Source organism: Balaenoptera ricei, chromosome 8 (genome assembly GCF_028023285.1).
Source record: "Balaenoptera ricei isolate mBalRic1 chromosome 8, mBalRic1.hap2, whole genome shotgun sequence".
NCBI classification, from domain to species: Eukaryota; Metazoa; Chordata; class Mammalia; order Artiodactyla; family Balaenopteridae; genus Balaenoptera; species Balaenoptera ricei.
This window is the reverse complement of record NC_082646.1, coordinates 33,047,417-33,071,962: the sequence shown is the minus strand read 5'-3', so window position 1 is coordinate 33,071,962 and position 24,546 is coordinate 33,047,417. Positions and strand designations below refer to the sequence as shown.

Sequence of the window (24,546 nt, the reverse complement as noted above, 5' to 3'; positions counted from 1 at the left end):
TGAGTAGGTATTATATTTAGACATGCTACCATTTCTTTCACCATTTACTTGTGGAAGGGCATCTGAGTTGTTTTCAGTTTTTGACTATTAGGAGGAAAGCTGCTATAGTCATTTATGTACAGGTTTTTGTGTGGAGATTTTTGTTTCTCTGAGATAAATGCTCAGGAATGCAGTTGCAGGGTTGAATGGTACTTGTATGCTTAGTTTAAAAAAAAAAAAACCTGCCACACTGTTCTCTAGAGTAGCTGTATTTCATTTTACATTTCCATCAGCAATATATGAGTGATCCAAGTGCTCCACATCCTTGCCAGCACTGGGTGTTCTCAGTATTTTTTTATTTTAGCCATTCTGATAAGTGTGTATTGATATGTCATATTGGTTTTATTTTGCATCTTGCTGACAGCTAATGAAGTTGAACATCTTTTCATATGATTAATTGTCTTCTGTATGTCCTCTTCAGTGAAATGTCTCTTTGTGTCTTTTGCCCATTTTCTAATTGGATTTTTTTTTTTAATATTGAGTTTTTAGAGTTCTTTATGTATTTTAGATGCTATTCTTTTGTCACATATGTGGTTAGCAAATATATTCTCCCACTCTGTAGCTTGTCTTTTCATCTTCTTAATAGAGTCTTTCACAGATAAAAAAGGTTTTAATTTTATGAAGCTCAATTTATTAATTTTTCTTTTTAAGGCTTTTTTGGTGTCAAGTTTAAGAACTCTGTCTAGTCCTAGATTTTGAAGATTTTCTCCACTTTTTTTTCCTAAATATTTTATAGTTTTATGTTTTAAGTCAGTGGTCCATTTTGAGTGAATTTCTGTGTAAAGAGTGAGACTTAGGTCATGGTTCATTTCTTTGCCTATGGTTGTCCACTTGTTCCAGCACCACTTGTTGAATAGGCTACCCTTCTGCTTTGAACTGCTTTTGCACATTAGTCAAAAATTAGTTGTGTGAGTCTGTTTCTGGGTTCCTGATTCTGTTCCATTGATGTATCTGTCCCTCTGCCAATACCACATTGTCTTGATTGCTGTAGCTGTATAATAAGTCTTAAAATTCAATTGACTGATTCCTTCTTCTTTAAAATTGTTTTAGCTATTTCAGTTCCTTTGCCTTTCCATATAAATTTTAGAATAATCTTGTATATATAAACAATGTTGCTGAGATTGTGGTAGGATTTGTATTAGTTCTGTATATTGGTTTGGGAAGAATTGACCTCTTATGTTAATTTTTCCGATCCATGAACATAATATATTTGTCCACTTATTTAGATACTCTTTGCTTTCTTTCATCAGTGTTGTATAGTTTTCAGCATAAGTCCTATAAGGTATTTTGTTAAATTAACACCTAAGACTTTAATTTTTTTGAGCAATTACAGGAAATCAAACTGTATATTAAAGGATACAATTAAGTGAAGAAGAGGGGAAGGACATTCCAGACAAAGGAAAAAGCATATGCAAAGAATCAAAGGCTTGAGAAAGCTGGGGTATATATTGGAGTACAGAGGGAGATAAGAGACTCAAGCAGTCAGTGGAGCCAAATTGAAGCCAAATTGCAAAGGACCTTGATTAGGAAAAGTTTTTTTTTTTTTTTTTTTTTAAGGCAGTGGGAAGCTATATGTGATACTGTAGTGCAGTGGTACTATCAGATTTTGTTTTCGTGTTTGTTACTCTAGTAGCAGTGAGGATATATTTGATGGGGTAAAGGCTTGTAGCAGGGATATGAGGTAGGAGGATGCTGCAGTAGTCCAGCTGAGAAATGATGAGACATGAAGATAATGAGTTCAGTTTTATGCATGTGTTTGAATGTTTGCAAGCTTTTTGAGTGTCTTTTGGGAATCTACATAAAGTTTATCAGTTCTGTGAGGGTAGAAATTATGTTTGTCTTATTCACTACTTATCTCTAACAGGAAGTACAATGTTTAAATACAGGTCTGTGATAGATAAGTGTTTAATGAATGAATGCATGAGTTATATGTCATTAAGCAATTGGGAATATGGGACTAGACTAGAGCTGGGAGACTTGCCTAGAGATACGTAGTGAATCGGTTTTTGGTGTATATTTAGATAGTTGATAATCTAATACACAGAATAAGATTAAATAATTCCAGGGGAGTATTTAGAATTAAAGCATAACAGGCTGAATTTGGATCCCAGTCAAAATAAGAATATAAGGGATAAGTAGAAAACTGAAAAGGAGTAGTGGTTGTGGCTTGATGAGCACGGTAATATAGATTCAAAGCTCCATTAAGGAGATGCACACAAGTCATATTGGGATAATGACTACAAAGAAGGTTTGGATTTCGCAATTAGAGTAGCACTGTTGTTCCCAAATAAGAGTTTAATATAATGGTTTTGGCAAGTAGAAGATAATGTGAGAAATATGATGGAGAAGGAAAGAAGAACATGAGGTAGCTTGGGGTCTAGGGAAGGTAGGGCTGTTGCTGAGCACAGCATATGACAAGGAGGATACTGATGGAACAGTCTTCCTGAGGAATTAGGAGACGAAAGCTTCAATAGAATGGTGAACAGATTTTCCTTGTATGGTAACAGGAACACTGCTATAGATAAATTTAAGGGAAGTTTGTGGGATTTTTATTTTCTAATTAAAATTTGGTTAATTTTTCTTTTATCTTAGAAGTTAGGGCTCTTGATGATGTTAGTAAATCTGTGTTCTTTTTCAAGAATAATTTTGAGATTGTTTTATTTATTTGCCAATTCAAAGTAATTAATCTTTGCCTTTCTGGGGATGTTCTTATTTGGACTAATTAAGTTAAAAACGGTTTAGTGTGAAATATATCTACTGATGCTCCCATTATGATTAACACACATAAAACAAAAATATCTTTCATTTCTACAGATAATTTCTATGTTACATGGGGAGCTCGACATAATTCAGGAATAAGGTCAGCCCCAGGACAACCTTTGCCTCCACACGGAAAACCACTTGGAAAACTAAATTCTGCAGATCTTAAGGATGTTATTAAAAAGGTATAATATGAATCATGAATTTGAATTGGGATTTGGTTATGATTAAAGCCATTTTCAAAATACTTATTGTAAGTTTTTTGAGGGCATGAAGTGAAAGATCTTAGAATAGGCAAAACCGGTTCGTATCTTTTGGAATTTAGCCCAATGTGGCAGATCTAAGTAGGTGCACATGTACTTACACAGATTAGTGTAAAATTGCTAGAATACATGCTGGAAAAAGGTATCTGAGGTTGGAACTATTAAAAAGGCTTAATATTAATTGGGAAATATAACTGCTAATATTATATTAACAGTTAATATAATATTAACTGCTCATTCTAGAGCAGTGGTCTCAAACTTTAGTGAGCATTAGAATCACTTTGAGAACCAGAAAATATTGATGGCTGGATCCCATCCGGAGAAGTCTGAATTCAATTGGTACTAACCTGAATCTGAAAAAAATCAGAAGAAAATCCCAATTTCTGAGAGGCTTCCAAATGATGTTGATGCTGCTGGTTCACTGAAACTTTTAGCAGCACTGTCCTATGGAGTTTTGTTTGTTTGTTTGTTTTGTTTTAGAGATTAATTATAATAAGAAGAAACAGTATTATATATGATTGCTTTAAAAATTAATATTTATAATGGAAGTTAGTATGGATTTTATATCAAGAAAAGTCTTTCATGGTCTAGTAAATTTATTTGTTTGCCTGGAATGCATATTGCAAAGTTTGGGAATGTGCGAAAGTTGTTAAGTATGTGAAAGCTGTCCTTTCTCTCGTTCTTCACTCTATCACATAGCTCCTGGCAGGGCATACTACCTCTCTGTGGGCTTTTGATTCATTGCTGAGCTGTGTGTAAGAACAAGAGTTCACAAAATATCTTTAGGCAGTACGTTTTGAGAGTTTGGGGATTGTTTTATAGTCTGTGCACACTGATTTGGTGTGTAACAAGTGGTAAAAATTTGAGAGCTTTTGAAGTCTTTATAATTAACCTGATATCTTACACTGCTTTTTACTAGTTACATTAATGGTGTTCAAAAGTAACTGACTGTTGTGGACCTGTGAACTTGTTTGACATCATGTAAATTTTTCCTTAGAAAATGCCATAAAGCTGGATTACTGGATAGATAAAAGAGTGTGAGACAACATGTATTTACTTAACTCCTTTTCTTGAGGGCACCAAAAATATAATCTCTTAATCTAGATAACTAACATTTTATTATGTAATTTGGACTTATATTAATTATATAATATGCTTTGTGATCTTTTGAAGGGTCTTATTCATTATGGACGAGATAACCAGAATTTAGATATTTTACTTTTCCAAGAAGTCCTGGAATATATGTCTAGGATAGACAGAGTGCTGAGTTTTCCTGGAGGTTCACTTCTGTTAGCAGGATGCAGTGGTGTAGGTCGTCGGACCATCACTTCTTTAGTCAGTCATATGCATGGAGCAGTGCTGTTTTCACCAAAGATTTCCAGGGGATATGAACTGAAGCAGTTCAAAAATGATCTCAAACATGTGAGTGACTCACTGTCTTTTGTTTTATTTGGTTTTAAATCACAGTTATTCTAAAAGCCTTAAAGACCTTTAAATCTGTGATATGCAACATAGTCTTTATTTTAATTTTGATGATTGTTTTCTCCATGATTGTTACAAAATTATGTTTTTAGCTCTCAGCACCCCAGATTATGGGATGTTATGTGGATAGGTAAGATAAACAGAAAGATGGCATTTAGGACATATGTAGGTATATTTAAAAATTATCCTCTAGCTTTTAATGTCCTAGATGTAAAATAATTAAATTTCCTCCCAGTAGTATTTGTTTATGAACTGGATTTACTTTCCAGACTATATGGCTAAATTTTGATTACTCAAATATCAATCAAGAAAAACAACTTAGTTTACATACAGAATGAAAGTTTTTACCTGTGCCAAAAATATTTAATGGGTACCAAAATGTATTTTCTTATTGTGCAGGTGCTACATCTTGCAGGTATTGAAGCACAACAAGTAGTTTTACTTCTTGAGGATTATCAGTTTGTACATCCTACATTTTTGGAGATGATCAATAGCCTTTTGTCTTCAGGCAAGTAAATGGGTTCTATTTAAAGAAAATAAAAGTAATAATGTAAAAATTATTCAAGTAAAGTGATCTTATATAAAATTATGTTTCAGAGAACACTTGGCATAGCTTTCACTAAAGTGACATGGGATTAAACATTAAACATGCTCAGAGCAGGAGAATTGAGAAACCCTGTTTTTATAAAACCAAGAGATTGTGGAATTATATAAAAATGATGATTAAATATTGAATATTGATGAATATACTGAAAAATTGGCCCTCTTACACACTTTTGGTGGGACCATTATCTGTTATAACCTTTTAGGAAAGTTATCAACCAGTACTTATTTAAAAAATGTGTTATACTGGGCTTCCCTGGTGGCGCAGTGGTTAAGAATCCACCTGCTAATTCAGGGGACATGGGTTCAAGCCCTGGTCTAGGAAGATCCCACATGCTGTGGAGCACCTAAGCCTGTGCGTCCCAACTACTGAGCCTGTGCTCTAGAGCCTGTGAGCCACAACTACTGAAGCCTGCGCACCTAGAGCCTGTGTTCCGCAACAAGAGAAGCCACCACAGAATAGCCCCTGCTCGCCGCAACTAAAGGAAGCCCGCGCGCAGCAACGAAGACCCAACGCAGCTAAAAATAAATAAATAAATTAATTAATTAATTAAAAAAATATGTTATACCCTTTGATATAGAAATTATATTATGTATAGAAATTTAACCTATAGAAATAAAAGAACTAGTATGTAAGGAAATATGTAGTATAATTTGTAATAAAAATTTGATAGAACCTCACTGTCCATCATTAATGGAATAATTGAATAATTATAATATGGCCTTAAATGTGGTTATATAATAGCAGATATATTTCAGATATATGAGGTCTCATATTTCTCGAATTGTGTTATACTCTTGTCTCTGGAGCCACCTGACCTTTTTGGTGATTTCCTGAGGAGAATACCTGCAATTTCCTGCAATTCTTCCTTTTCTGAAGAATTTATGAAGTTTATTATAATCTCCTTATAATGCATAACCACTGTTAGTAGAATTAGTAGGAGGTAGCTTCGTTTTAAACTTGGACTAAGAGTATTTTGGTACTTAAGTACAGAATAAACCTTGTTAAAAGCTAGTTTCAACTATATGAATTGTTCCATTCTAGGGACCCGAGGACAAACTTTGCATGATGCCCATGCTCCACTCAGGTTTTAATAAATACTTGTTTTGTATCCTGCTAGGTAGACTCTGGGATAAAATAGTCTTTTTTTTCAGAATTTAATAGCTTTGGTTGAAGGAAACATTTTATTTATAAAGTGAGGTATCTACACGTTAGTGCCCAAATGAGAAAGACTCTAGTTAGACAAGTGGTAGGTCAATTTCTGTCAAAGTGAAGGGAAATGGTATAGTGAAAGTGGTATGTCTTGAGCAAGCTTGAAGTGTTTGCAGCCCTTTTTATAAATAATCTCTTCTGATTTTTAAGGTGCACATTCCTGCATATTGCTTAAACTGTTACTAGATGGAGACTTTGTTCATTTTGGCTGAGATAAACTTGTAGGCCAGATATATACAGGGTTTTTGTATTTTTGTTTTGGTTTTAACTTGTGAAAGCAAACATCCAGATAAGCATTAACCCAGTAATTATTTTTATTTAGATAAATTGGTCTTTTTATCAAGATATAATAGCAAAAATCATAAATAAAGTTAAATTTTGGTAAAGTTAAATTTTGACAACGTTTCTGGCAAAAAAAAGTATTTGAAAAATAGTTTCAGAGAAAGTACTCAATAGGCCTTTTTGTCTCTTTTTTATATTTCAAATTCTTATTCCCTATAAAGTATGTAAATAGAGCTAGATTTCTTTACCAAATTTAAGAAATCAAGGGTATCTTGGTATGGCTGAAATTTAGAGGAAGACATAGAGCACATTTATGTGTGTATACGTTTGAATATGTACATGCTTGGTGGTTGGGGAGCAGTCTGGTACCTCTGAGATGAGCCTAAAGAAAAGTAGGGATTCAGACTATGTTGGGCTCTACATGAATGCAGCAAAAGAATTTTCATTTAATCTTATAGTTTCTTGTGAACTACAAATATATTGGTTTAACAAATATTTATTAAATAACTGGATTTATGGTGGTGAACAAGACAAGCTTCAAGCCCTCTATCAAATTCTTATAGTCTTAATCACCTTTGATTTGACTTTCATCATTCTGTTATATAGTAGCAGGCCATGACTAGTTCTCCTGATTTCTAGTACAAGTTCATTCATTGATTTGATCATTCATTTGTTCATTTATTTAACAAATATTTATGTTTTAGATACTTTGCTAAGAATGCCCTAAGGTTAATATTGATCATGATCAAATGTTTGCCCTCTGGGAATTCAGAATCTAATTGGGCAGGAAAGGGAAGTAATTCATTCATTATTAAATGATGTGGTAAATGCTAAACAGTGATGTTTAGATATTATACACAAGAGAAAAGAGTCCTTTACCTAGCATGTGGGTATTCAGGAAAGGCTCATGGGCATAGCAGTTGACAAAGTAGTGTCTTGAGGGATAAACAATAATTTTAGGGGAAGATAAGGGGCAGAGGAAGACTGTGGGTGTAATATTTCAGGAAGAGGGAGTATTTCATTAAATTTTTGGAACACAAAGAAGTTCATTGAGGCTAGAATACAAGGTCTTGTGGGGTTGGGATAGAGAAGGACTTGGAAAAACAGATAGATGGCTAGATTATGAACTGTCTTTAATGGTTTGCTTAGGAGTTTGAATTTTATCAAATGAAGGCTATAGATGTAGATTTGTGGATAGTATAGAGGGTGATAGGGTTTGTTTATTTTTGAAAACAAAGCTTGAATGACATCAGATTATTTGATACAAAAATAGAAGAAACACTGTATGTGTAAAATGTGTTTTGAATTAGTGTAATACAGGTAAAACTCAAATGTAATGTTCTGTAGGTGAAGTTCCTGGACTCTACACTCTTGAAGAATTAGAGCCCTTGCTGTTGCCTCTTAAAGATCAGGCTTCACAGGATGGTGTTTTTGGACCAGTCTTCAATTACTTCACATATAGTAAGTGCCGTAGAATTCATTAATCAATTTAAGCTATGTTTCATGTGAAATAAATACCATTTAATTTGCCTTATTTTCTCATTAGCAAATAAGTAGCAAATAAGTAGCATAAAGGCTAACCTATAATAAAAACAAGTTAGCAAAATTTTAGTGAAAGGGAAGGGTGAAAGTATGGTAATGTTCTTTGGAGTATTTACTTTGTTTCCTTTGTTTTCATATGGTGAAATTTGTGCTTTAGTACCTCCTGTCTTAGAGAATTATTGAACTATTTAGATTGTGCCAGACTCTGTAATGTTTTTTTGAAACTAAAGAAAGTTTGATTATTACAGAAGTAGTTTCATGTGCACTGTAGATATCTAAAATTGATGAACAAAAAATAAGGCAATGATGGCAGCACCCAGACGTGACTATTACATTGATCTTCTTTATTTTTCTAAAAGAACATTTATTATTGATGAAATAGAGAAAGTTGTTAAAGAGCTACCCTTCCTTCTGTCCACTTCAAGTTTACAGGGAAATTCTACTACACCTTTAAGAAACAGATCATCTCAATGCTATTTTAAACTGTTTCAGAACATAGAAAATAAAGGAAAGTGTCCACAATCCTTTTTACAAAGGGAAGATGATATTGACATTGAAACAAGGAAAAGGTATTTCTCCTAAAAGAAAACCAGAGATCAGTTTTGCTTGTGAATATTGAAACAAAAATCCTTGAAAGAAAAATTACAAAATAGAATCCAGTATCACATTTGAAAAGTAACAGCAATATCATACCTTTCTGGATCTTTTATCCTAGCATACACACACACACACACACACACACACACACACACACGTATTTTTTAACCAAAATAAAAATTATACTGTAATACTGTTTCATAGCTTGTTCTTTTTATAAACAGCTCCTACCATCCCATTTCAGAAAATTTTAATTTCATAAAACCAGACCATATATAGGTTTCTTCAATTATTATTATTGCAATATTCCAAGAGTATAATTTTCTTATTTTTTTAGGAATTCAACAAAACTTGCATATTGTCTTGATAATGGATTCTGCAAATTTAAACTTCATAATAAACTGTGAGAGTAATCCTGCTTTGCATAAGAAGTGCCAGGTGTTGTGGATGGAGGGTTGGTCAGATAGCAGTATGAAGAAAGTAAGTTTAATGTTTAAATATGGAAGTAAAAAGTAAGCACATTATTTTTAAAGTTATTGATTGTCACAACTTCCCTTTGGTGTTTATTATAATATTACCTTAATTGTGGCACTGAACATCTCTCATAAGTTTGAAAATAACTCTTGTCTTCATACTCTTGTGTTTGATAATTTAGTTAAGTATAGAATTTTAGATGGAAGATTATGTTCTTAATTAAGGACCACAGAGATATTATTGTACTTTAAAAATTTTATGCATTTCATTACTTAGCCTATTATAGGCTAGCTTATGATAAAAATATCACAGCAATAATATTAGCTGTTGTTTAAATTAAAATTTAGATGCTTTTTAAAAAATCTGTCATTGCTATGATATGTGTTCAGAGGGGGATGAGTTTAAAGTGTGAACTCATAGCACCATCTCAGCTGGAAGCCTTTTATATTGCTTCATTTGAATGAATAATAATTTTCAATATTGTCTCTTTGAATGATACTTGTATTCCCAATCATTCATTTCTTTCTTTTTGTATAGTAGAAGTGCAGACTAATGCCTGTCATGATTCAGAGGAAGGAGTGTAATTTGAGATAATAGACAAGGTTTTAGAGTTGAGATGATATTTTAGTTAGATTTCAGTAAGTAGATAAAGGAGAGGAAAGTTATTCTAGTCTGTGGAGGCCAATGAACAAGAGGTATTCATTAAGAAGTAGTAATTATTGGGTGCCTAATACATGCCACTATTCTATATATTGGGAGTATAGCAGAGAAAAGAGAGACAAAAGTCCCTGCCCTCATGGAATTTACATTCTTTTGGGGGATATTTGGGGGGAAAGCTTTCTAGGTGAAGAACCTGAGATGAGAGCATGCCTGGTGATTCTGAGGATCAGCAAGAAGCCAGTTCATTTGTAGCAGAGTGATCAAGGGGGAGAGTAGTTGCAGATGAAGTCAGTGAAGTAAGAGAAAGGGTAGGGTGGGGCTTTGGACGCTATTATAAGGATTTTGGCTTTCCTGGAAACAAGTAAGGGATCCCTTGGAGGCTTTTGAGCAAAACTATTCTAATGTTTTAATGGTAATACTCTGGCTTCTGAGCTGAAAATAGACTATAGAAGACAAAGAGGAAGCAGTCATAAAGCTATTGCAGTAATCTGGCGAGAGACAAGGATGGCTTGCTCTCAGGATGTAGTGGTAGAGGTGGTGAGAAGTGGTAGATACTGGGTATGTTTTGCAGTAGAAACGATAAGATTTGTTGACACATTGTAATAAGGTGTAAGGGAAAGTGAGGAGTTAAGGATACCTCCAAGTCTGTTGGCTTGAGCACCTGGAAGGATGGAATACCTGTCAGTTGAGGGGAGACTCTGAGAAGAACATTTTGGGAGGAGAATATGAGGCTTTCAGTTTTAGATGTGTGAAATATGAGGTGTTAGACATCTGAGTTGGAAGATTGAGAAGACATTTGGATATATGAGTTCAGGGGAAAAGGTCAGGCATACAGGTAAAATTGTGGGAATTATCAGAATATAGGTGGCATTTAAAACTGTGAGAAAAAATATCACTAAGGAAGTGAATGTTGGCAAAGAGAGGAGAGATGCAAAGGCTGAACTCTGGGGCACTTCAACATTAAGAGGTTGAGATGAAGAACAGGAACCAGCAAAGGATACTGAGAAGGGACTGCTAGGGAAATAGGAAAGCAGGAGCGCGTGTAGACAAGTGAAGCCTAGAAGCCAAGTGAAGACAGCATTTCAAAGGAGTGAGGAAGGATGAATGGTGACGCATGAAGGTAGACAAGGCCTGGGAACTGATCACTGCATTTAACAGCATGGCGTTCATTAGTGACTTTGATAAAGCAGTTTCAGTTAGTAGTGGAAAGAAAACATATTGAAATGTGTTTCAGAAAGAATGAGAAGAGTGGAGAGTGAATATGGTCACCTCTTTTGAGGAATTTTGTTATAAAGTAGAATATAAAAATGGGTCAGTAACTGGAGGAAGTGGGGGTAAAATGTTTTCTTTCTTTTTTAAAAAAATTTTAAGATGAGGCAAGCTGTAACATTTTCATACACTTTTGGGAATGCAAAAAGAAGCAAAACATGTATGTTACATGAAAGACGGGAAAATTGCTAGAGCAACATCCTTGGGTAGTAGACAGCATATGGGTCTATTGCACAAATGAAACGATTAAGGATAGGCCTTTGCTTGGAGAATGGAAGCATTATCCATAATAACAGGAAGGGAAGCAGAGTACAGGGGCACAGTTCCAAGTAGGTGGGCAAGTGTGGTATGGGAAGTTTTGGACACTTCTGGATGTTTCTATTTTCCCAACGAAATAGGAGGTAAGATTATCAGTTGAGAGAAAAGTTGAGGGAACAGATTTTGGAGTCTTGAAGAGATATTAGAGCATATGCAGAATAGTAGTTTGGAAGAGGGAAAGAGTGAAAGAGGTTTAGGAGAATGGAGTATAATAGCTAGGTGGCATTAAGGGTTCATGTGAGGTTAGTGATTATAAAGTTCAGTGAGGCCAATCAGCATAGTTGTGTGTTTTTTCTCCAGTTACATGTGCACTCATAGGTGCAGACCTTCAATAGGTGGTGACTTGCATTTAACCAGGATTGGGGCTTTGCTTTGCTACTCGAGTATGACAAAGCGAGCGAAGGCCAAGGGAGCTGAGAAATTATGGTAGGAAGATGGTGAATGACAGTATAAAGGTTGTTAAATTAATAGATTGTAGGTCTTGGTGGAGTCTGAGGATGATTGACATTGCAAAGGGAATGAGCTGGGAAGACAGGAGTGTGGTGGTAGAAGAGTGGGATGTTTGAAAGTGAGATTATGAAATGATTGCAGTTACTGTTAATGACAAGGTATCAGGATGTGACCCTTTGAAGTGGGAGTGAGTGGCCAGGAAAAAGGTGATAGAAAACAGAAGGAGAAGAATTCAAGGAATCGAGAGGTCAGGGTATTAATAGGAATTAATAGGGTTAATATACTTATTCAATTCTTTTTAGAAAGTGCCATTTTTATCCCCAAGGAGGGAGAGTGGTGGCAAAGGGGAATGTGGGTAAATCCAGGCAGGAAAACTTTGCTAATGTAGAATATTGTTTAGGGACAGAATGTTTCCCACCCCTCCCAGCTTTACTGAGGTATAATTGACACATAAAATTGTATATATTTAAGGTATACAACATGTTGTTTTGTATATTTATATGTTGTGAAATGATTACCACAATCCCGCTAACATAAGGGATAAACTTACTTTTAAAGAAAGTAAGTTTCCAAAGAAACAAATTTCCATTGATTTAAAAGTGTATATTTAAAATATTCTCACAGTTGCTAAGTGTTTTTTCAGAAATCAGTGAAAGTATTTGAAAAAAAAAAAAATTCTTTGGCTCAAGAACCATGGCACTTTCAAACTCTCCATTAGTTAAGGAATCTTTTGGCTTAACGGTTTATTCAGTCTGAGAAATTCAGAAAATGATTTTTTGACCTAATTACCTAGATTACTTGTACTTCCTCTTGTTAGGAATGTTAACTGTATCAGGTGAAAGAAGTTGAAGGTTTTGGCTTAATTTTAAAATTTCAGAGTTCTGCTTATTTATTTTCTTTTTTCCAGAAATAGAGTTTAAAAAAGTTTTTTGTATATTTTAAAATAGTATTCTTCTTATAAGATTATAATATTTTCTTTAATAATGATGATATCTGTTCATGAAACTTTATTTTCTTATTTGTGATAGTGGCAAAAACCTAGCTATAGACAATAGATAGTTTTTAGAATTATCAATTATGTTGATGGCAGTTATGTAAATTATCAATTATGAAATTATTTTTGTTTACTTTTAGTTATTTCTTATTTAAGAAAGCTAAGCTTCCTTCCTATTCCTTTATGCCATGAAGACATTTTATTAGTTTGATGCCAAGTAAAACATTTATTTTATTATTTTGTGATTTTAAATGGCATATGTGATTATTTTCTAATTCAATCAAAAATGTAATTTTCTTCATTTCAAACAATCTAATCATTTTTCAAGTGAAGATGTTGAAGCTTTTCCTATGTGCTATTAATTTGCAATAAATTAATGGTTGATATGTGTCAAAATCTTGACTAGGAAATAATGTCCTCTAAAGAATCCTAGAAGAAAAGTTCAACTGAGACTGTTTTTTTTTTTTTGGTGTGTGTGTGTGTGTTAAAGGTTTTTTAACCTCTGACATTGGATTTACTTAAACTTTTTTCATACTAAATTGAGGTTTAAAGAAATGCTCTTCCTATTTTAGATACCTGAAATGTTATTCAGTGAAACAGGTGGTGAAGAAAAATATAGCGATAAAAAAAGAAAAGAAGAAAAGAAAAAAAATTCAGGTAGCATTTTGATGAAATTGATTATATGTGATTTTTATTGATGAAATAATTCCTGATTTCTAATGTTATAGATCCATTAAAGATTCATGATGATTATGAATTGGAATAATTCTAAACTAACTAAGTTAGATTTCTTTTGATGCAAACTAAACTTTAAAGCCCTCTTTTTTTTTTGACTTTATTTATTTATTATTTTTACTTTTTAAAATTTTATTTATTTATTTATTTTTGGCTGTGTTGGGTCTTTGTTGCTGCGCTCAGGCTTTCTCTAGTTGCAGTGAGTGGGGGTCTACTCTCTTCGTTGTGGTGTGCGGGCTTCTCATTGTGGTGGGTTCTACTGTTGCGGAGCATGGGCTCTAGACGTGTGGGCTTCAGTAGTTGTGGCATGTGAAAACCCTCTTTTTTTAAAACTAATGTTTATGTCATTTCATATAGGACCTAACAGAATATCTATTGTTTAAAATTAAGACATTAGAAATTTACATTTTTGACCCAAATGATCCAAAGGACTTACTTATATAGGGTTTTGGGCTAATAGCCTAAACTTTTCATATTAGCTTATCACTTAGATATGTCAAAGCACTCAATTCATATGCAAAACTGTGTTATGATTCTTTGAGTATGGACATAATATTTTCTTAACTATAATGCTCTCATTATTTTCTCCATTTCCACATTAACTTTGAATGTGGTCTTTTTCTTTTATACCATAACATATTTATTCATTTATTTAATCTAACCATCTAATTATTAAATATTTATTGAACTTGTTTTATATTAGGTACTGGACTGGATACTGGAGATGACAGGATAATCTAGTGATAGCAAGAATTATGTTATATATAAACATAAAATTTTGCTATAGCAGGATAAGTGATGGTAGAAGTTTATATAAAGTACATCGGAAAGTAAAGCCTCTACCTAGCAGATACTATAGGAAATGCACATTGCCCAGACAGGCAGTTTGGGGAAGGTCATTCTGGTTAGAGTGACTAGCATGGAAAAGGCTTGAAGAAATAAAATAGGCATTTTTATGGAACTATAAATACCCTGAAGGGCTAAGACATAGGATATAATAAATAGTAGAGTACTAGATGAAGAGAAGAAGGTAGGCAGGGTTGGGTAAGGAAGAGCCTTCCATGTCATGCTAAGGAAGGAATTTGGATTCTGACTTGTGGGTGATTTGGAATAATTGAGAGATTTTTGATAGAGATGTAACCAGAGGCTTGTTTTAGAAACAGAAGTCTCTGCGTCTCCCCTTTCTTCAGTTATGAAAAATAGATTGGTGTACAGAGAAACCAGAGGTACTGTAGACCAGTATAGAAAGCTATTGCCTTCTAATCTAAGAGGAAGGAATAGACTTGGGGAGATATTAGGAGGTAATCTAAAGAGGACTTGGTTATGTAATGGCTGTTGCATGCAAGGAAGAAGGATGCAAGAATATTTCTCAGGGTTCTGCTTGGAAAATTCATTAGAAGTTGATTTTATTCACTGAGGTAGGGAATACAGAGGGAAATAGCTTGAGACAACGAGAGGGAGATGGTATGTTTGGTCATGTATATATTGGATCTAATGGGAGCTTGTTCTTAATTTTTTGGCTTTTGAAGTCCTGTTTCTCCCTGTGTAAATATGAGTGGATAGGTGTTACTTGGTTTGGTATCTCTTTTCCATTCAAGTAGCTTTTAGTGAGCTTACTTTTGGATTACATGTTACGTAGTTCCAGTTAATTTATATGTTATGACAAGCTATAGATTTATCTTTCTTGCAGTAATAAAAATTTTCAGGGGAAATATATAACAGTAGAAGGATAGAGACCACTGAAATTAAATAATGCAAAATTAATAAGTAAAATGGAAGTTGTGAATGGATACCTAGGAATGCCTGTGCACCTTTAAGGCAAAGGTGTTATCTCATATTTATAATTTCATTGAGTAGAAGTATCTGGTAAGAATAAATATAGTTAAGTTCATTTTCTCTAATTCTTAGTGGATCATACTTATATTAAGTCATTTTTGTTTTTTTCTCTTTCTAGTTGATCCTGATTTTCTAAAATCATTTTTATTAATCCACGAGTCTTGTAAAGCATATGGTGCTACACCAAGCCGATATATGACCTTTTTACATGTGTATTCTGCCATTAGTAGCAGCAAGAGAAAGGAATTATTAAAAAGACAAAGTCATTTGCAGGTACAATATTGGTAATCTTAAATTATTTTATCTATAGATAGGGGACAAGTATTATGTAAATCACAATGCCATGTTGCCATATTTAATATAAATAAATATTGTACTGTATTAAATGTCTTGGAAAACTGTCTCACTTACCTATCTTTATTGCCCACTAGATTATAGTAATGGTTTTGTAATTTTTTTTTTTGGTTGAATAATTATTTCTTCACTGCATGGTATTTATATGTTTTTGATAGCTTATGGTGCTGTCTTTAAATGTCTTTTTCATATGAATGCATTTTAGAAATCAGAAATGCCTATTATTAATTAAAACATAATATCCAATATTATGCTTTATAATAAACTTTAAATTATATTTATAATTATATTTTATAAATATATTCTTAAAATTATATTTTATAAATATATTCTTATCCATGTCACTTGACTTGGTATGTTCTGAACAGTTTTCTTTTTGTATTTCTCTAACTGCAGAGCTTAAACTTAAGCATGGTATTAGAATGTCAGCTTCAGATTCTGTCAGAGAGCATTTCCTCTGCCAAGTTCTTGCTTCTCTTTGTGAGGGTCATAAACTAGGAACATTAATTGGCAGAGTTATCTTTATTTTTCTTTCTAATGATTCACTTTCATTTATATCAAGCCACTCTACATGCTTTGGAGGGTTAATTTCCTGATTTAGTTCTCTATGGTGTTTCAGGTAAATCACTTAAACTCACTGAGTTGCAGCTTAATTGGGTGAATGTGTTGAGTACATTAGATAAAATGCAAATGTAAAGAACCAGCATGATGCCTGTCCTCTGTGCTGGGTGCTCAGTAAATACTATTTACATTCCTTTTTTTGCCATTACTATCTTTCCAAATCTTCTGATTTGTTATGTGACAAAAACCCAGTCATATTAAAGAAAAGAGGGAATATTTTTCATGTTTATTCCTTGGATTATCCATGGGCTGTGGAATGGGGTGTTATAATGGCCAGGCAGGGGTCAAACAACCACCCAAAGAATAGCTGAAGCATTTTGAGTGATTGCTTACCAGAACCATTTGTAAGGCAGTCTCTTATAAAATAGTTGGGTAGTGGACAGACAAAACCAAGTCACGTCCAATATAAAAAGAGTGGCCCCTGAGTCCTTCTGCGCAGCCAGTGAGACTGAAAAATGGGAAAGGTTTACAGAGGCTTATTTTCTTTTCTATTTTCCTTCCTGTCTAATGCAGTGAGTAAAAACCCTACTATTTAAGCTATCTAATATCTAATATGTGTTGATCTGTTCAGCTTTACTGTGATGCTTTAAAATCTATCTTTCTCTAAAGCCTCTGTGGAGTCTTTTACTACATCTTAATGGGTACACAGTTGAATAAATCATTATAATCAGCAAGACGAAAATACCTAAGTCCACTTGCAAATGTGGTATATGTACACATTTACATTTATGCTTGATTCTTTCTTATAGACTTTGTTTACTGTATGTATATAAAATACCTTTTCTTTTAATATTGTCAATCAATATTTTATTAATGTAGGCTGGTGTATCTAAACTAAATGAAGCTAAAGCTCTTGTGGATGAACTGAACAGAAAAGCCGGAGAACAAAGTGTATTACTTAAAACTAAGCAAGATGAAGCAGATTCTGCTCTTCAAGAGATCACAGTATCAATGCAGGTAATGTTTAGAGTAAGCTCAGCGATGCAAACAATATAAAGGTCATTTATGCCTGATTGTCAATCAGTGTGAAAAATAACATTTTTACTTATGTGGATTTAAAAAATATTGCTTGTCTGTGCTGAGTAGACTGATAGTGTTGTGTACTTGAACTTTTGTGGAAGAGTGTGTTATTTTCCCATATTGTTTGAAATCAAAACTATATTATCCTCAATTGTTCATATACTAATTTATCTAAACCCTATAATATAAAAATATAACCATTTTAATTGGTATAGATTTGTCTGTAACTGATTTTGTTTACCCTCTGTTAGTTAATATTTCCTTTTATTTTTCTTACTATCTCCTTCAGGCTTCAAGGGTTTTCCCTGTTTTTAATATTCTCAAGTTTTACAAAATAAATCTTTATTCATTCTATTTATACTTCAATGATATTTTTAATATTTTGTTTATATCCTCTTTTTACATTGCCTTTCTTTTGTTGAACCCTCTCAAGGGAGATTTCTCTCTGTTCTTTCTTGCTTGGGTATTCTTTTACATTTGCACACCCTCTCAGTATGCTCCTGTCCATTACCTTGCTTTTTAGTACTGATTACATACTGACTACCACGAAATCCATCTTTTTTGTCCTTCAGCCCTATCCTTCCTCTGAACTTCAGACTCAAATAGCCAATAATCTGTTAGACATGTCTTCTTGAAAGTCTCACAATTCAAAACAGGTTAAAAACTGAACTCATAATTTCCTTTTCTGTATTCCTTTCCTCAGTTTATGACACTACACTATAGCTAATTATTCAAGACAGAATTTATAAATTATGTTAGACTTCTGTTCCCTCAATTCATGACTCTAATGAATCATTAAATTCTGTTAGTTTTACCTCCCTGATTGTCACAGACTGGGAGAAAATATTTACAAACGTGTATTTGATAAAAGACTTGTATCCAACATGTATAGAAATGATTACAACTCAATACTAATAAAACTAACAATTCAATTTAAAAATAGGCAAAAGATTTGAACCTGCCCTTCGTGAAAAAAGACTTACAAAGGGGCCAGTAAATATATGAAAAGATGCTCAACATCATTAATCAGCAAGGAAATGTAATCCCCTTATTTTTTAGTATGAGACCTCATTCTAGCCCTTAGCTTTGTAGTGCTTAGCCTGGTAATTACAAATCCAGAGCTTCTTTGACTTAATTTCTCAGAAGATTAACCTTTTTTCCAGACTTCTGATAGCTGGGAAGGGGAGTGGTATGACTCCATAAACTGCATATTTAAAAATGTGTTCTAAATATTCTGTGAAGACTTCACAAAGCCTCAGCTATTTTATAATTTCCATCAGCCACCTGCAGCATTCTCTCCTAGAGCCTTCTGGCTTGTTTCATTCTTTGCCTGGTCACAGCTGCTGTCCTGAGATCATTCTTTATCATCTTGGTTTACTCCGTCGTTTCTGTGGAGCCTATCCCCAAAAGCTTTGTGAGAAAGGATACATGGACAATAAATTTTGAGATCTCACATATATGAACATTCTTCTTTGTCTTTGGTTGGTTGGTTGGTTGTGTGCTGGGAATAGTAGTCTGGATTTTGAAGGCATTGTTCCATTTTTCTCCTAGATTCCATTGTTGTGATTGAAACACTCAAAGCTATTTTAATTCCTGATCTGTTTTGGGGTGACCTTTTCTTTTCTCTCTTGGAATCTTTTAGATCTTTGTTTCCATTTTTCTGAAAGATGCAGTGATTTGCTTTGGTTTAGGTTTATTTTCATCCACTGTGTCCAGTGTGGGTTCTTTCTAGCTGAAAATTTATCTTCTTCAGTTCTGGGAAATTTCCTTAATTTATTCTATTGATAATTCCTTTTCCTTTATTTCTCTGTTCTTGCTTTTTAGAATTCTTCTTATTATTTGGGCTTTGGGCTTACTGGTCTGGTTCTCTAATTTTCTTATATCTTCTCCCTTTTTTTCTTCTCTATGTGCTCTACTTTCTTCAAAATTTCTTCAACTTTATTTTTTAACCCTCCTATTGAGTTTTTCATTTCTGTTAAATTATTTCTCAGGAGATTTAAAAAAAATCTCTAGAGGTTTCCTTTTGGCAGTAGTGTCCTTTTTTGTTGTTGTTTCATTGTTGCAGTATCTCCAACTAGCTCTCAGAGGATATTTTATGAAGTTTTCTTTTTCCTGAATATGTTTTTTTTTTCTGAATATGTTTTATTATTATTTTTCTTACATGATTGCTTTATTCTCAGTTAAAGAATAATTCTTAGTTATTCACAAAAAAAGCTTTCTTTTCATGTTTGGTCATCTTCATTGAAAATCTGAGCGTGGAAGGGAGGTTTGTTTATTGTGAACTTCGCAAGAGGGTTATCTGGACTGATTTGAATGGCATAAGCAAAAGATTTCACCTGGCATGTCAAAATAAGTTCCTTGGCAGATGGAAAATCTTCAAAGCAATAACATTTGCAGATAATTGATGATTATATACACATTCAGTGTTTACAAGATAAATTTATGGACTGCCTGACCTGGAAGTAATAGATCAGAGAATAAATTTAATTTTCATACTGTACAACTTTAGCATAATTTTTTATCAAGGAATTTTAGAACCAAAGTAATATAAATATTTATCTGAAGCAGCTAGTCATTTTTATTGTTAAGAATATCTACCAAATACTTTTTTTTCCCTTCAGGAAATTGAAGGCATCATTCTATATTCTCCTAGCTTCTGTTGCTGCTATTGGAATACCTTTAAATTTCTTACCTTTAAAGAGTAATTTGAAAAAAGTAAAAGCTTCATAAAGAATAATATCATTGATAACTATATATTTACAAAAGGAAAATATTCAGCACTCCGTGTGCCTGTGTACCTTCAAACTAGTGAACATTATTAAGATACATTGAGTACTATGCTATTCTTTTCTCTGGACTGTTCTTGGAAGAGGTATTTCTAAGACTGTAGCTAATTGTATTACTTAGTAGAGACCCAGAAGAATAACTCTGCATCTTGTATTATAAGTTAACAATTTTGCTCAATTATAAATTGGAGACATTTCTGTTTGTTATTTTATACATAAGTATGGTAGGGAGAGACAGCTTAAATACCAAACCGTACAACTTTTAAAGCTAACAACTCTAGGTTTGTGACATAAGGAAAGAACACACTAAATGCTGTAGGTACTCAGAATAGATATAACTTACAATTGGAAAAGTAGGTTAATAAAACACGAAGCACGTGAGTTGGGCCTGTGAGGGTGATTTTGATATTGTGGAGCTGGAGAAAAGAACTTTCCCTGTTGAGGAGCGGTAGCAGAGATACACAGGTAGAAACGCTTGTGGAACGTAGAAGATTTCGATTGCGCTCACGTGTCAGGTACCTGAAGGATCAATATATTTGGCAATAGGACACAAGGCATTAGTATTGTTGTTGTTGGCTTAAACAACAGAAATTTATTTCTTCCAGTTCAGGCAGGGAGAGAGAGAGAGAGAAAAACTCTCTGGTCTCTCCTTTTTTTTTGATTTAATTGAGATATAATTGACTCATAGCACTATATTAGTTTCAGGTGTACAACATAATGATTCTGTATATGTATATAATATGACATGATTACCACAATAAGTCTAGAGAGGACGCCAAGCATTAGTTTTTAAACTCCTTGAATGATTATAATATGGTTGAGAATCACTGTTGTTAGGATTCTTGGAAGGTTTCTTGACAAATTTTTTCCCTTGGTTTTTTTTATAGTATAATAAATAAATAAATCAAACACAAACATTCATAATGTTCATGCATTTTTATATATGTGAGACCCTTGATTTTTGTATTCATGAGCAAAGAGGTCATGTGTTAATATATCATTTAGTGTTCTTTGACTCTTTACTAATTTTTGTTCATATATTTGCCATATTATTGTGTCATGATTTCAATTGATTTTTGTCTAAAATAAAGTCTAGAAACAAACTTCTAATATACTATAGCTTTTCTCTAAGAATTATTACCATTCTACTATTAGAATTATAGAAGACTTCTATTTTCAGTTTTCTTATTTATGAAATAAGCATAATAGTATTTATCTCAGGGTTGTTGCAAGTGTTAAATGTATATTATTATGATCATTTTCTAAATTATGCACTTCTGACATGTTTGATTTTTAAATAGTAAGCATTTATTACTTTGCTATTCAGAAAAAATTAAACCAAATAAAGCATACTTCTTAATAGTAAATATAGAGTAAATTATATCATCAGTTTCCTAGGCATTTTAGAAACTCTTATGCCAATTAATATTAGAAAAGCATTTAATAGAAAATGCTATTTTAAAATAACATTTTCGGTATCATGCTTTTAAATGTTGAGTGCATTAAAATTGATTGGAATGCTATTTAAATATTCCTGTAGGATGCTAGTGAACAAAAGACAGAACTTGAAAGACTAAAGCACAGAATAGCAGAAGAAGTCATTAAAATTGAAGAAAGGAAAAACAAAATTGATGATGAATTAAAAGAAGTACAGGTAAGTTAAAAAAAAAAGGAAACAGTGTAAGCCATTTACATTTTTGATTACCAACTTTACATAGGAGTTTAAATATTATTTGCATAAGTTACTTTCTAATAGTTTTATCAATGTGGCTTTCACTCAATACTATTTATAAAAGAGAAGCAGGAAGGAAAATCTGCTAGGAGGAGTAAGCAAATTAACTGATGGTTATTAAAAATAATCTTTGTTTTCTGTGAACCATGTTGTTCTGACTGTAGAGGAAAAAATATTTTGTAGATAAATTAAGACAAACTCTTAGGCTTTTTTCTTGAGACTTGATTAAATAAGCAAACAAGTCTTAGAATATAAAGAGCCTCTTGAAAATGGCAAATTGTCTCAAAACAAATTAGATTTTCCAAATTAGACTGTTGTAGTTATGGTGAGAAAAAACTCTTACTTTCTCAATTTGAACATTTTGTACTTTGTGTGTTTTAGAGCATTTTGATGTTTGAAGAGAATGGATATTAATAACTAGAGTCATTTTTAATAAAATGACAATAAAACATTATTTGTAAAGAGTAAGTGATTTTTTCATATATATGTTTTGAAAGTAAAAATGCCCTTTTCGTGTTCTAGCCTCTAGTCAATGAAGCTAAACTAGCAGTTGGAAACATTAAGCCAGAATCTCTTTCAGAAATTCGTTCACTGCGTATGCCACCTGACGTAATCAGGGACATTCTTGAAGGAGTTTTAAGATTAATGGGTATCTTTGATACATCTTGGGTGAGCATGAAAAGGTAAGTTTTTGAATTTGTGAAAAATGTTTCACCAATGAATTATACATTCTTTCATATTTTTAAATATTTCTTATATTGCTTCTCAAACTGAATTTCATCTAAGTACCTGGTTACACACTTTCCCCTGATATTTCAAGATCATCTATGTAATCATATATCAAGATCTATATTTTCCTTTCTCTATAAGTGATTGTTAAAAGTGTCAAAGGAAAAGAGGAATGCCTTAAAGTCTTTAAGAACATCTTAATAAACATAAATATTTATTTGGTCCTCACACAGTATAGAGCATTGTGTTTACTGTGATTTACTGATGAAGAAAATATAGTCACTATTCTCAAAAAGAATCTTGGACTCTTGGCAGAGACAGAGAGACACAGAGAGCAGGCGAGAGCCCCATAAATTATATAAGAGTGATGTAAACTGGAAGAGAAAAGGCTGATTATTAACTCAATATGCAATTATGCAGCTTTAGGTTTCACAGTATAACAATGGTATTGTGGTTTGTGCTGCTATTCAATTCCATTTTAGGACTTAGGTTGACAGTAGAGTTCTTTTTCTATCTGAAATGGGAGAGAAGATTTAGATTGAGGGAGCACTTTAAAATCTTTCTTATAAAGGAGTCAGAATATTTTCTTGCATATCCTAGAATGTATTAGTACCCAGGGGTTCACAAAAAGGGATGTGGGTAGAGTTCAAGATTATAATTCCTTCATTTTATTGCTTCAGTGTATTCACAGAACATTAGAAAAACTGTTGTGCATCTTTCTGGAGATCCTCGTCTATAAAAAATGACGAATGGTACTTTAGAAGCTTAAGTACTTTAAAAGTATCCTATTTTTTGGTTAACTAATAGATTAAAAGTATTGTATACACCACTTTGTTAAATTGATATTTTTGTTAAAAATAGCAAACTTTATTTAGCCTTATTTGAAGTACTATGCTTTAATTTCAGTTTCCTTGCAAAGAGAGGTGTGAGAGAAGACATAGCAACCTTTGATGCACGAAATATTCCAAAGGAAATAAGAGAGAGTGTTGAAGAACTTCTTTTTAAAAATAAAGGATCTTTTGATCCAAAGGTAATTTTTAACAGTTACACCATAAATTCCCTTTCCATACTATATAATATTCTGCTTGTCAAAATATGATGATTTATCATTATTGATTGTTTAGTTTGCCTAAAAACTAAAAGTTTATTATAATAAATTGTAAGTATTATAGCTGGGAAGCATTTACCAGAAGAATTAGGTAAACTATTGTAGAACCTAGGGGGTTGGGGGCAGGTTTATTATCTTAAGTGGTTTTTGAATCTTATGATCTGCTGGCAACGGTAAGGTCCTAGCTAATCATAACTTCCAACTTGCCTGTATGCTTTTATTTCTTCTAGTATACTTGTCATATAATAACAGATATCTCTCTTGGAATATTTATATCTAATTTCAGCGAACAGTTTAAATTCCATGATTCTGGTCTTTTTTAGATCCTTTATTCAAAATGTCATGTACTTCTTCTTTGACACCAATAGCAATTGTTTGAAAATTGCTTTTATCTAATAAAGATCTATCTTGTATATTGAAGAGAAAGAATTGATGCTTGAACATCGTTGTGGACGGCACATGTATTCATTTTAAACGTGGCTAATAATTACTTATGTCAATAAAATGTCATTATATTAAAGATTGTATGTGGTTCAAAAAGATTAATTCTTAAGAAAAAATAGAGTTTATGTATTTTTCACTTAATCAAAATAGCAATTCACTTTATTTTTATTTTTGCTATAAACCAAAAACTTCAGTATTTGGGATAAGTTATTAAACAAATGGTTAAAGAAAATAC

The 24,546-nt window shown here is 32.8% G+C and overlaps 1 protein-coding gene across 2 annotated transcripts in view; it reads left to right on the top strand.

Annotated features, from left to right (window-relative positions):
* The window catches only part of DYNC2H1 (dynein cytoplasmic 2 heavy chain 1), a 357,806-nt gene that overhangs the window by 92,998 nt on the left and 240,262 nt on the right, over positions 1-24,546 (top strand). For both annotated transcript variants that reach the window (XM_059930504.1, XM_059930505.1), the window contains exons 48-58: positions 2,854-2,984; positions 4,236-4,484; positions 4,944-5,052; positions 7,990-8,103; positions 9,119-9,261; positions 13,519-13,603; positions 15,636-15,790; positions 17,312-17,449; positions 21,839-21,952; positions 22,553-22,713; positions 23,666-23,789. In XM_059930504.1, the coding sequence (XP_059786487.1) occupies positions 2,854-2,984; positions 4,236-4,484; positions 4,944-5,052; positions 7,990-8,103; positions 9,119-9,261; positions 13,519-13,603; positions 15,636-15,790; positions 17,312-17,449; positions 21,839-21,952; positions 22,553-22,713; positions 23,666-23,789 (1,523 nt within the window). The remainder of the gene's footprint in view (positions 1-2,853; positions 2,985-4,235; positions 4,485-4,943; positions 5,053-7,989; positions 8,104-9,118; positions 9,262-13,518; positions 13,604-15,635; positions 15,791-17,311; positions 17,450-21,838; positions 21,953-22,552; positions 22,714-23,665; positions 23,790-24,546) is intronic.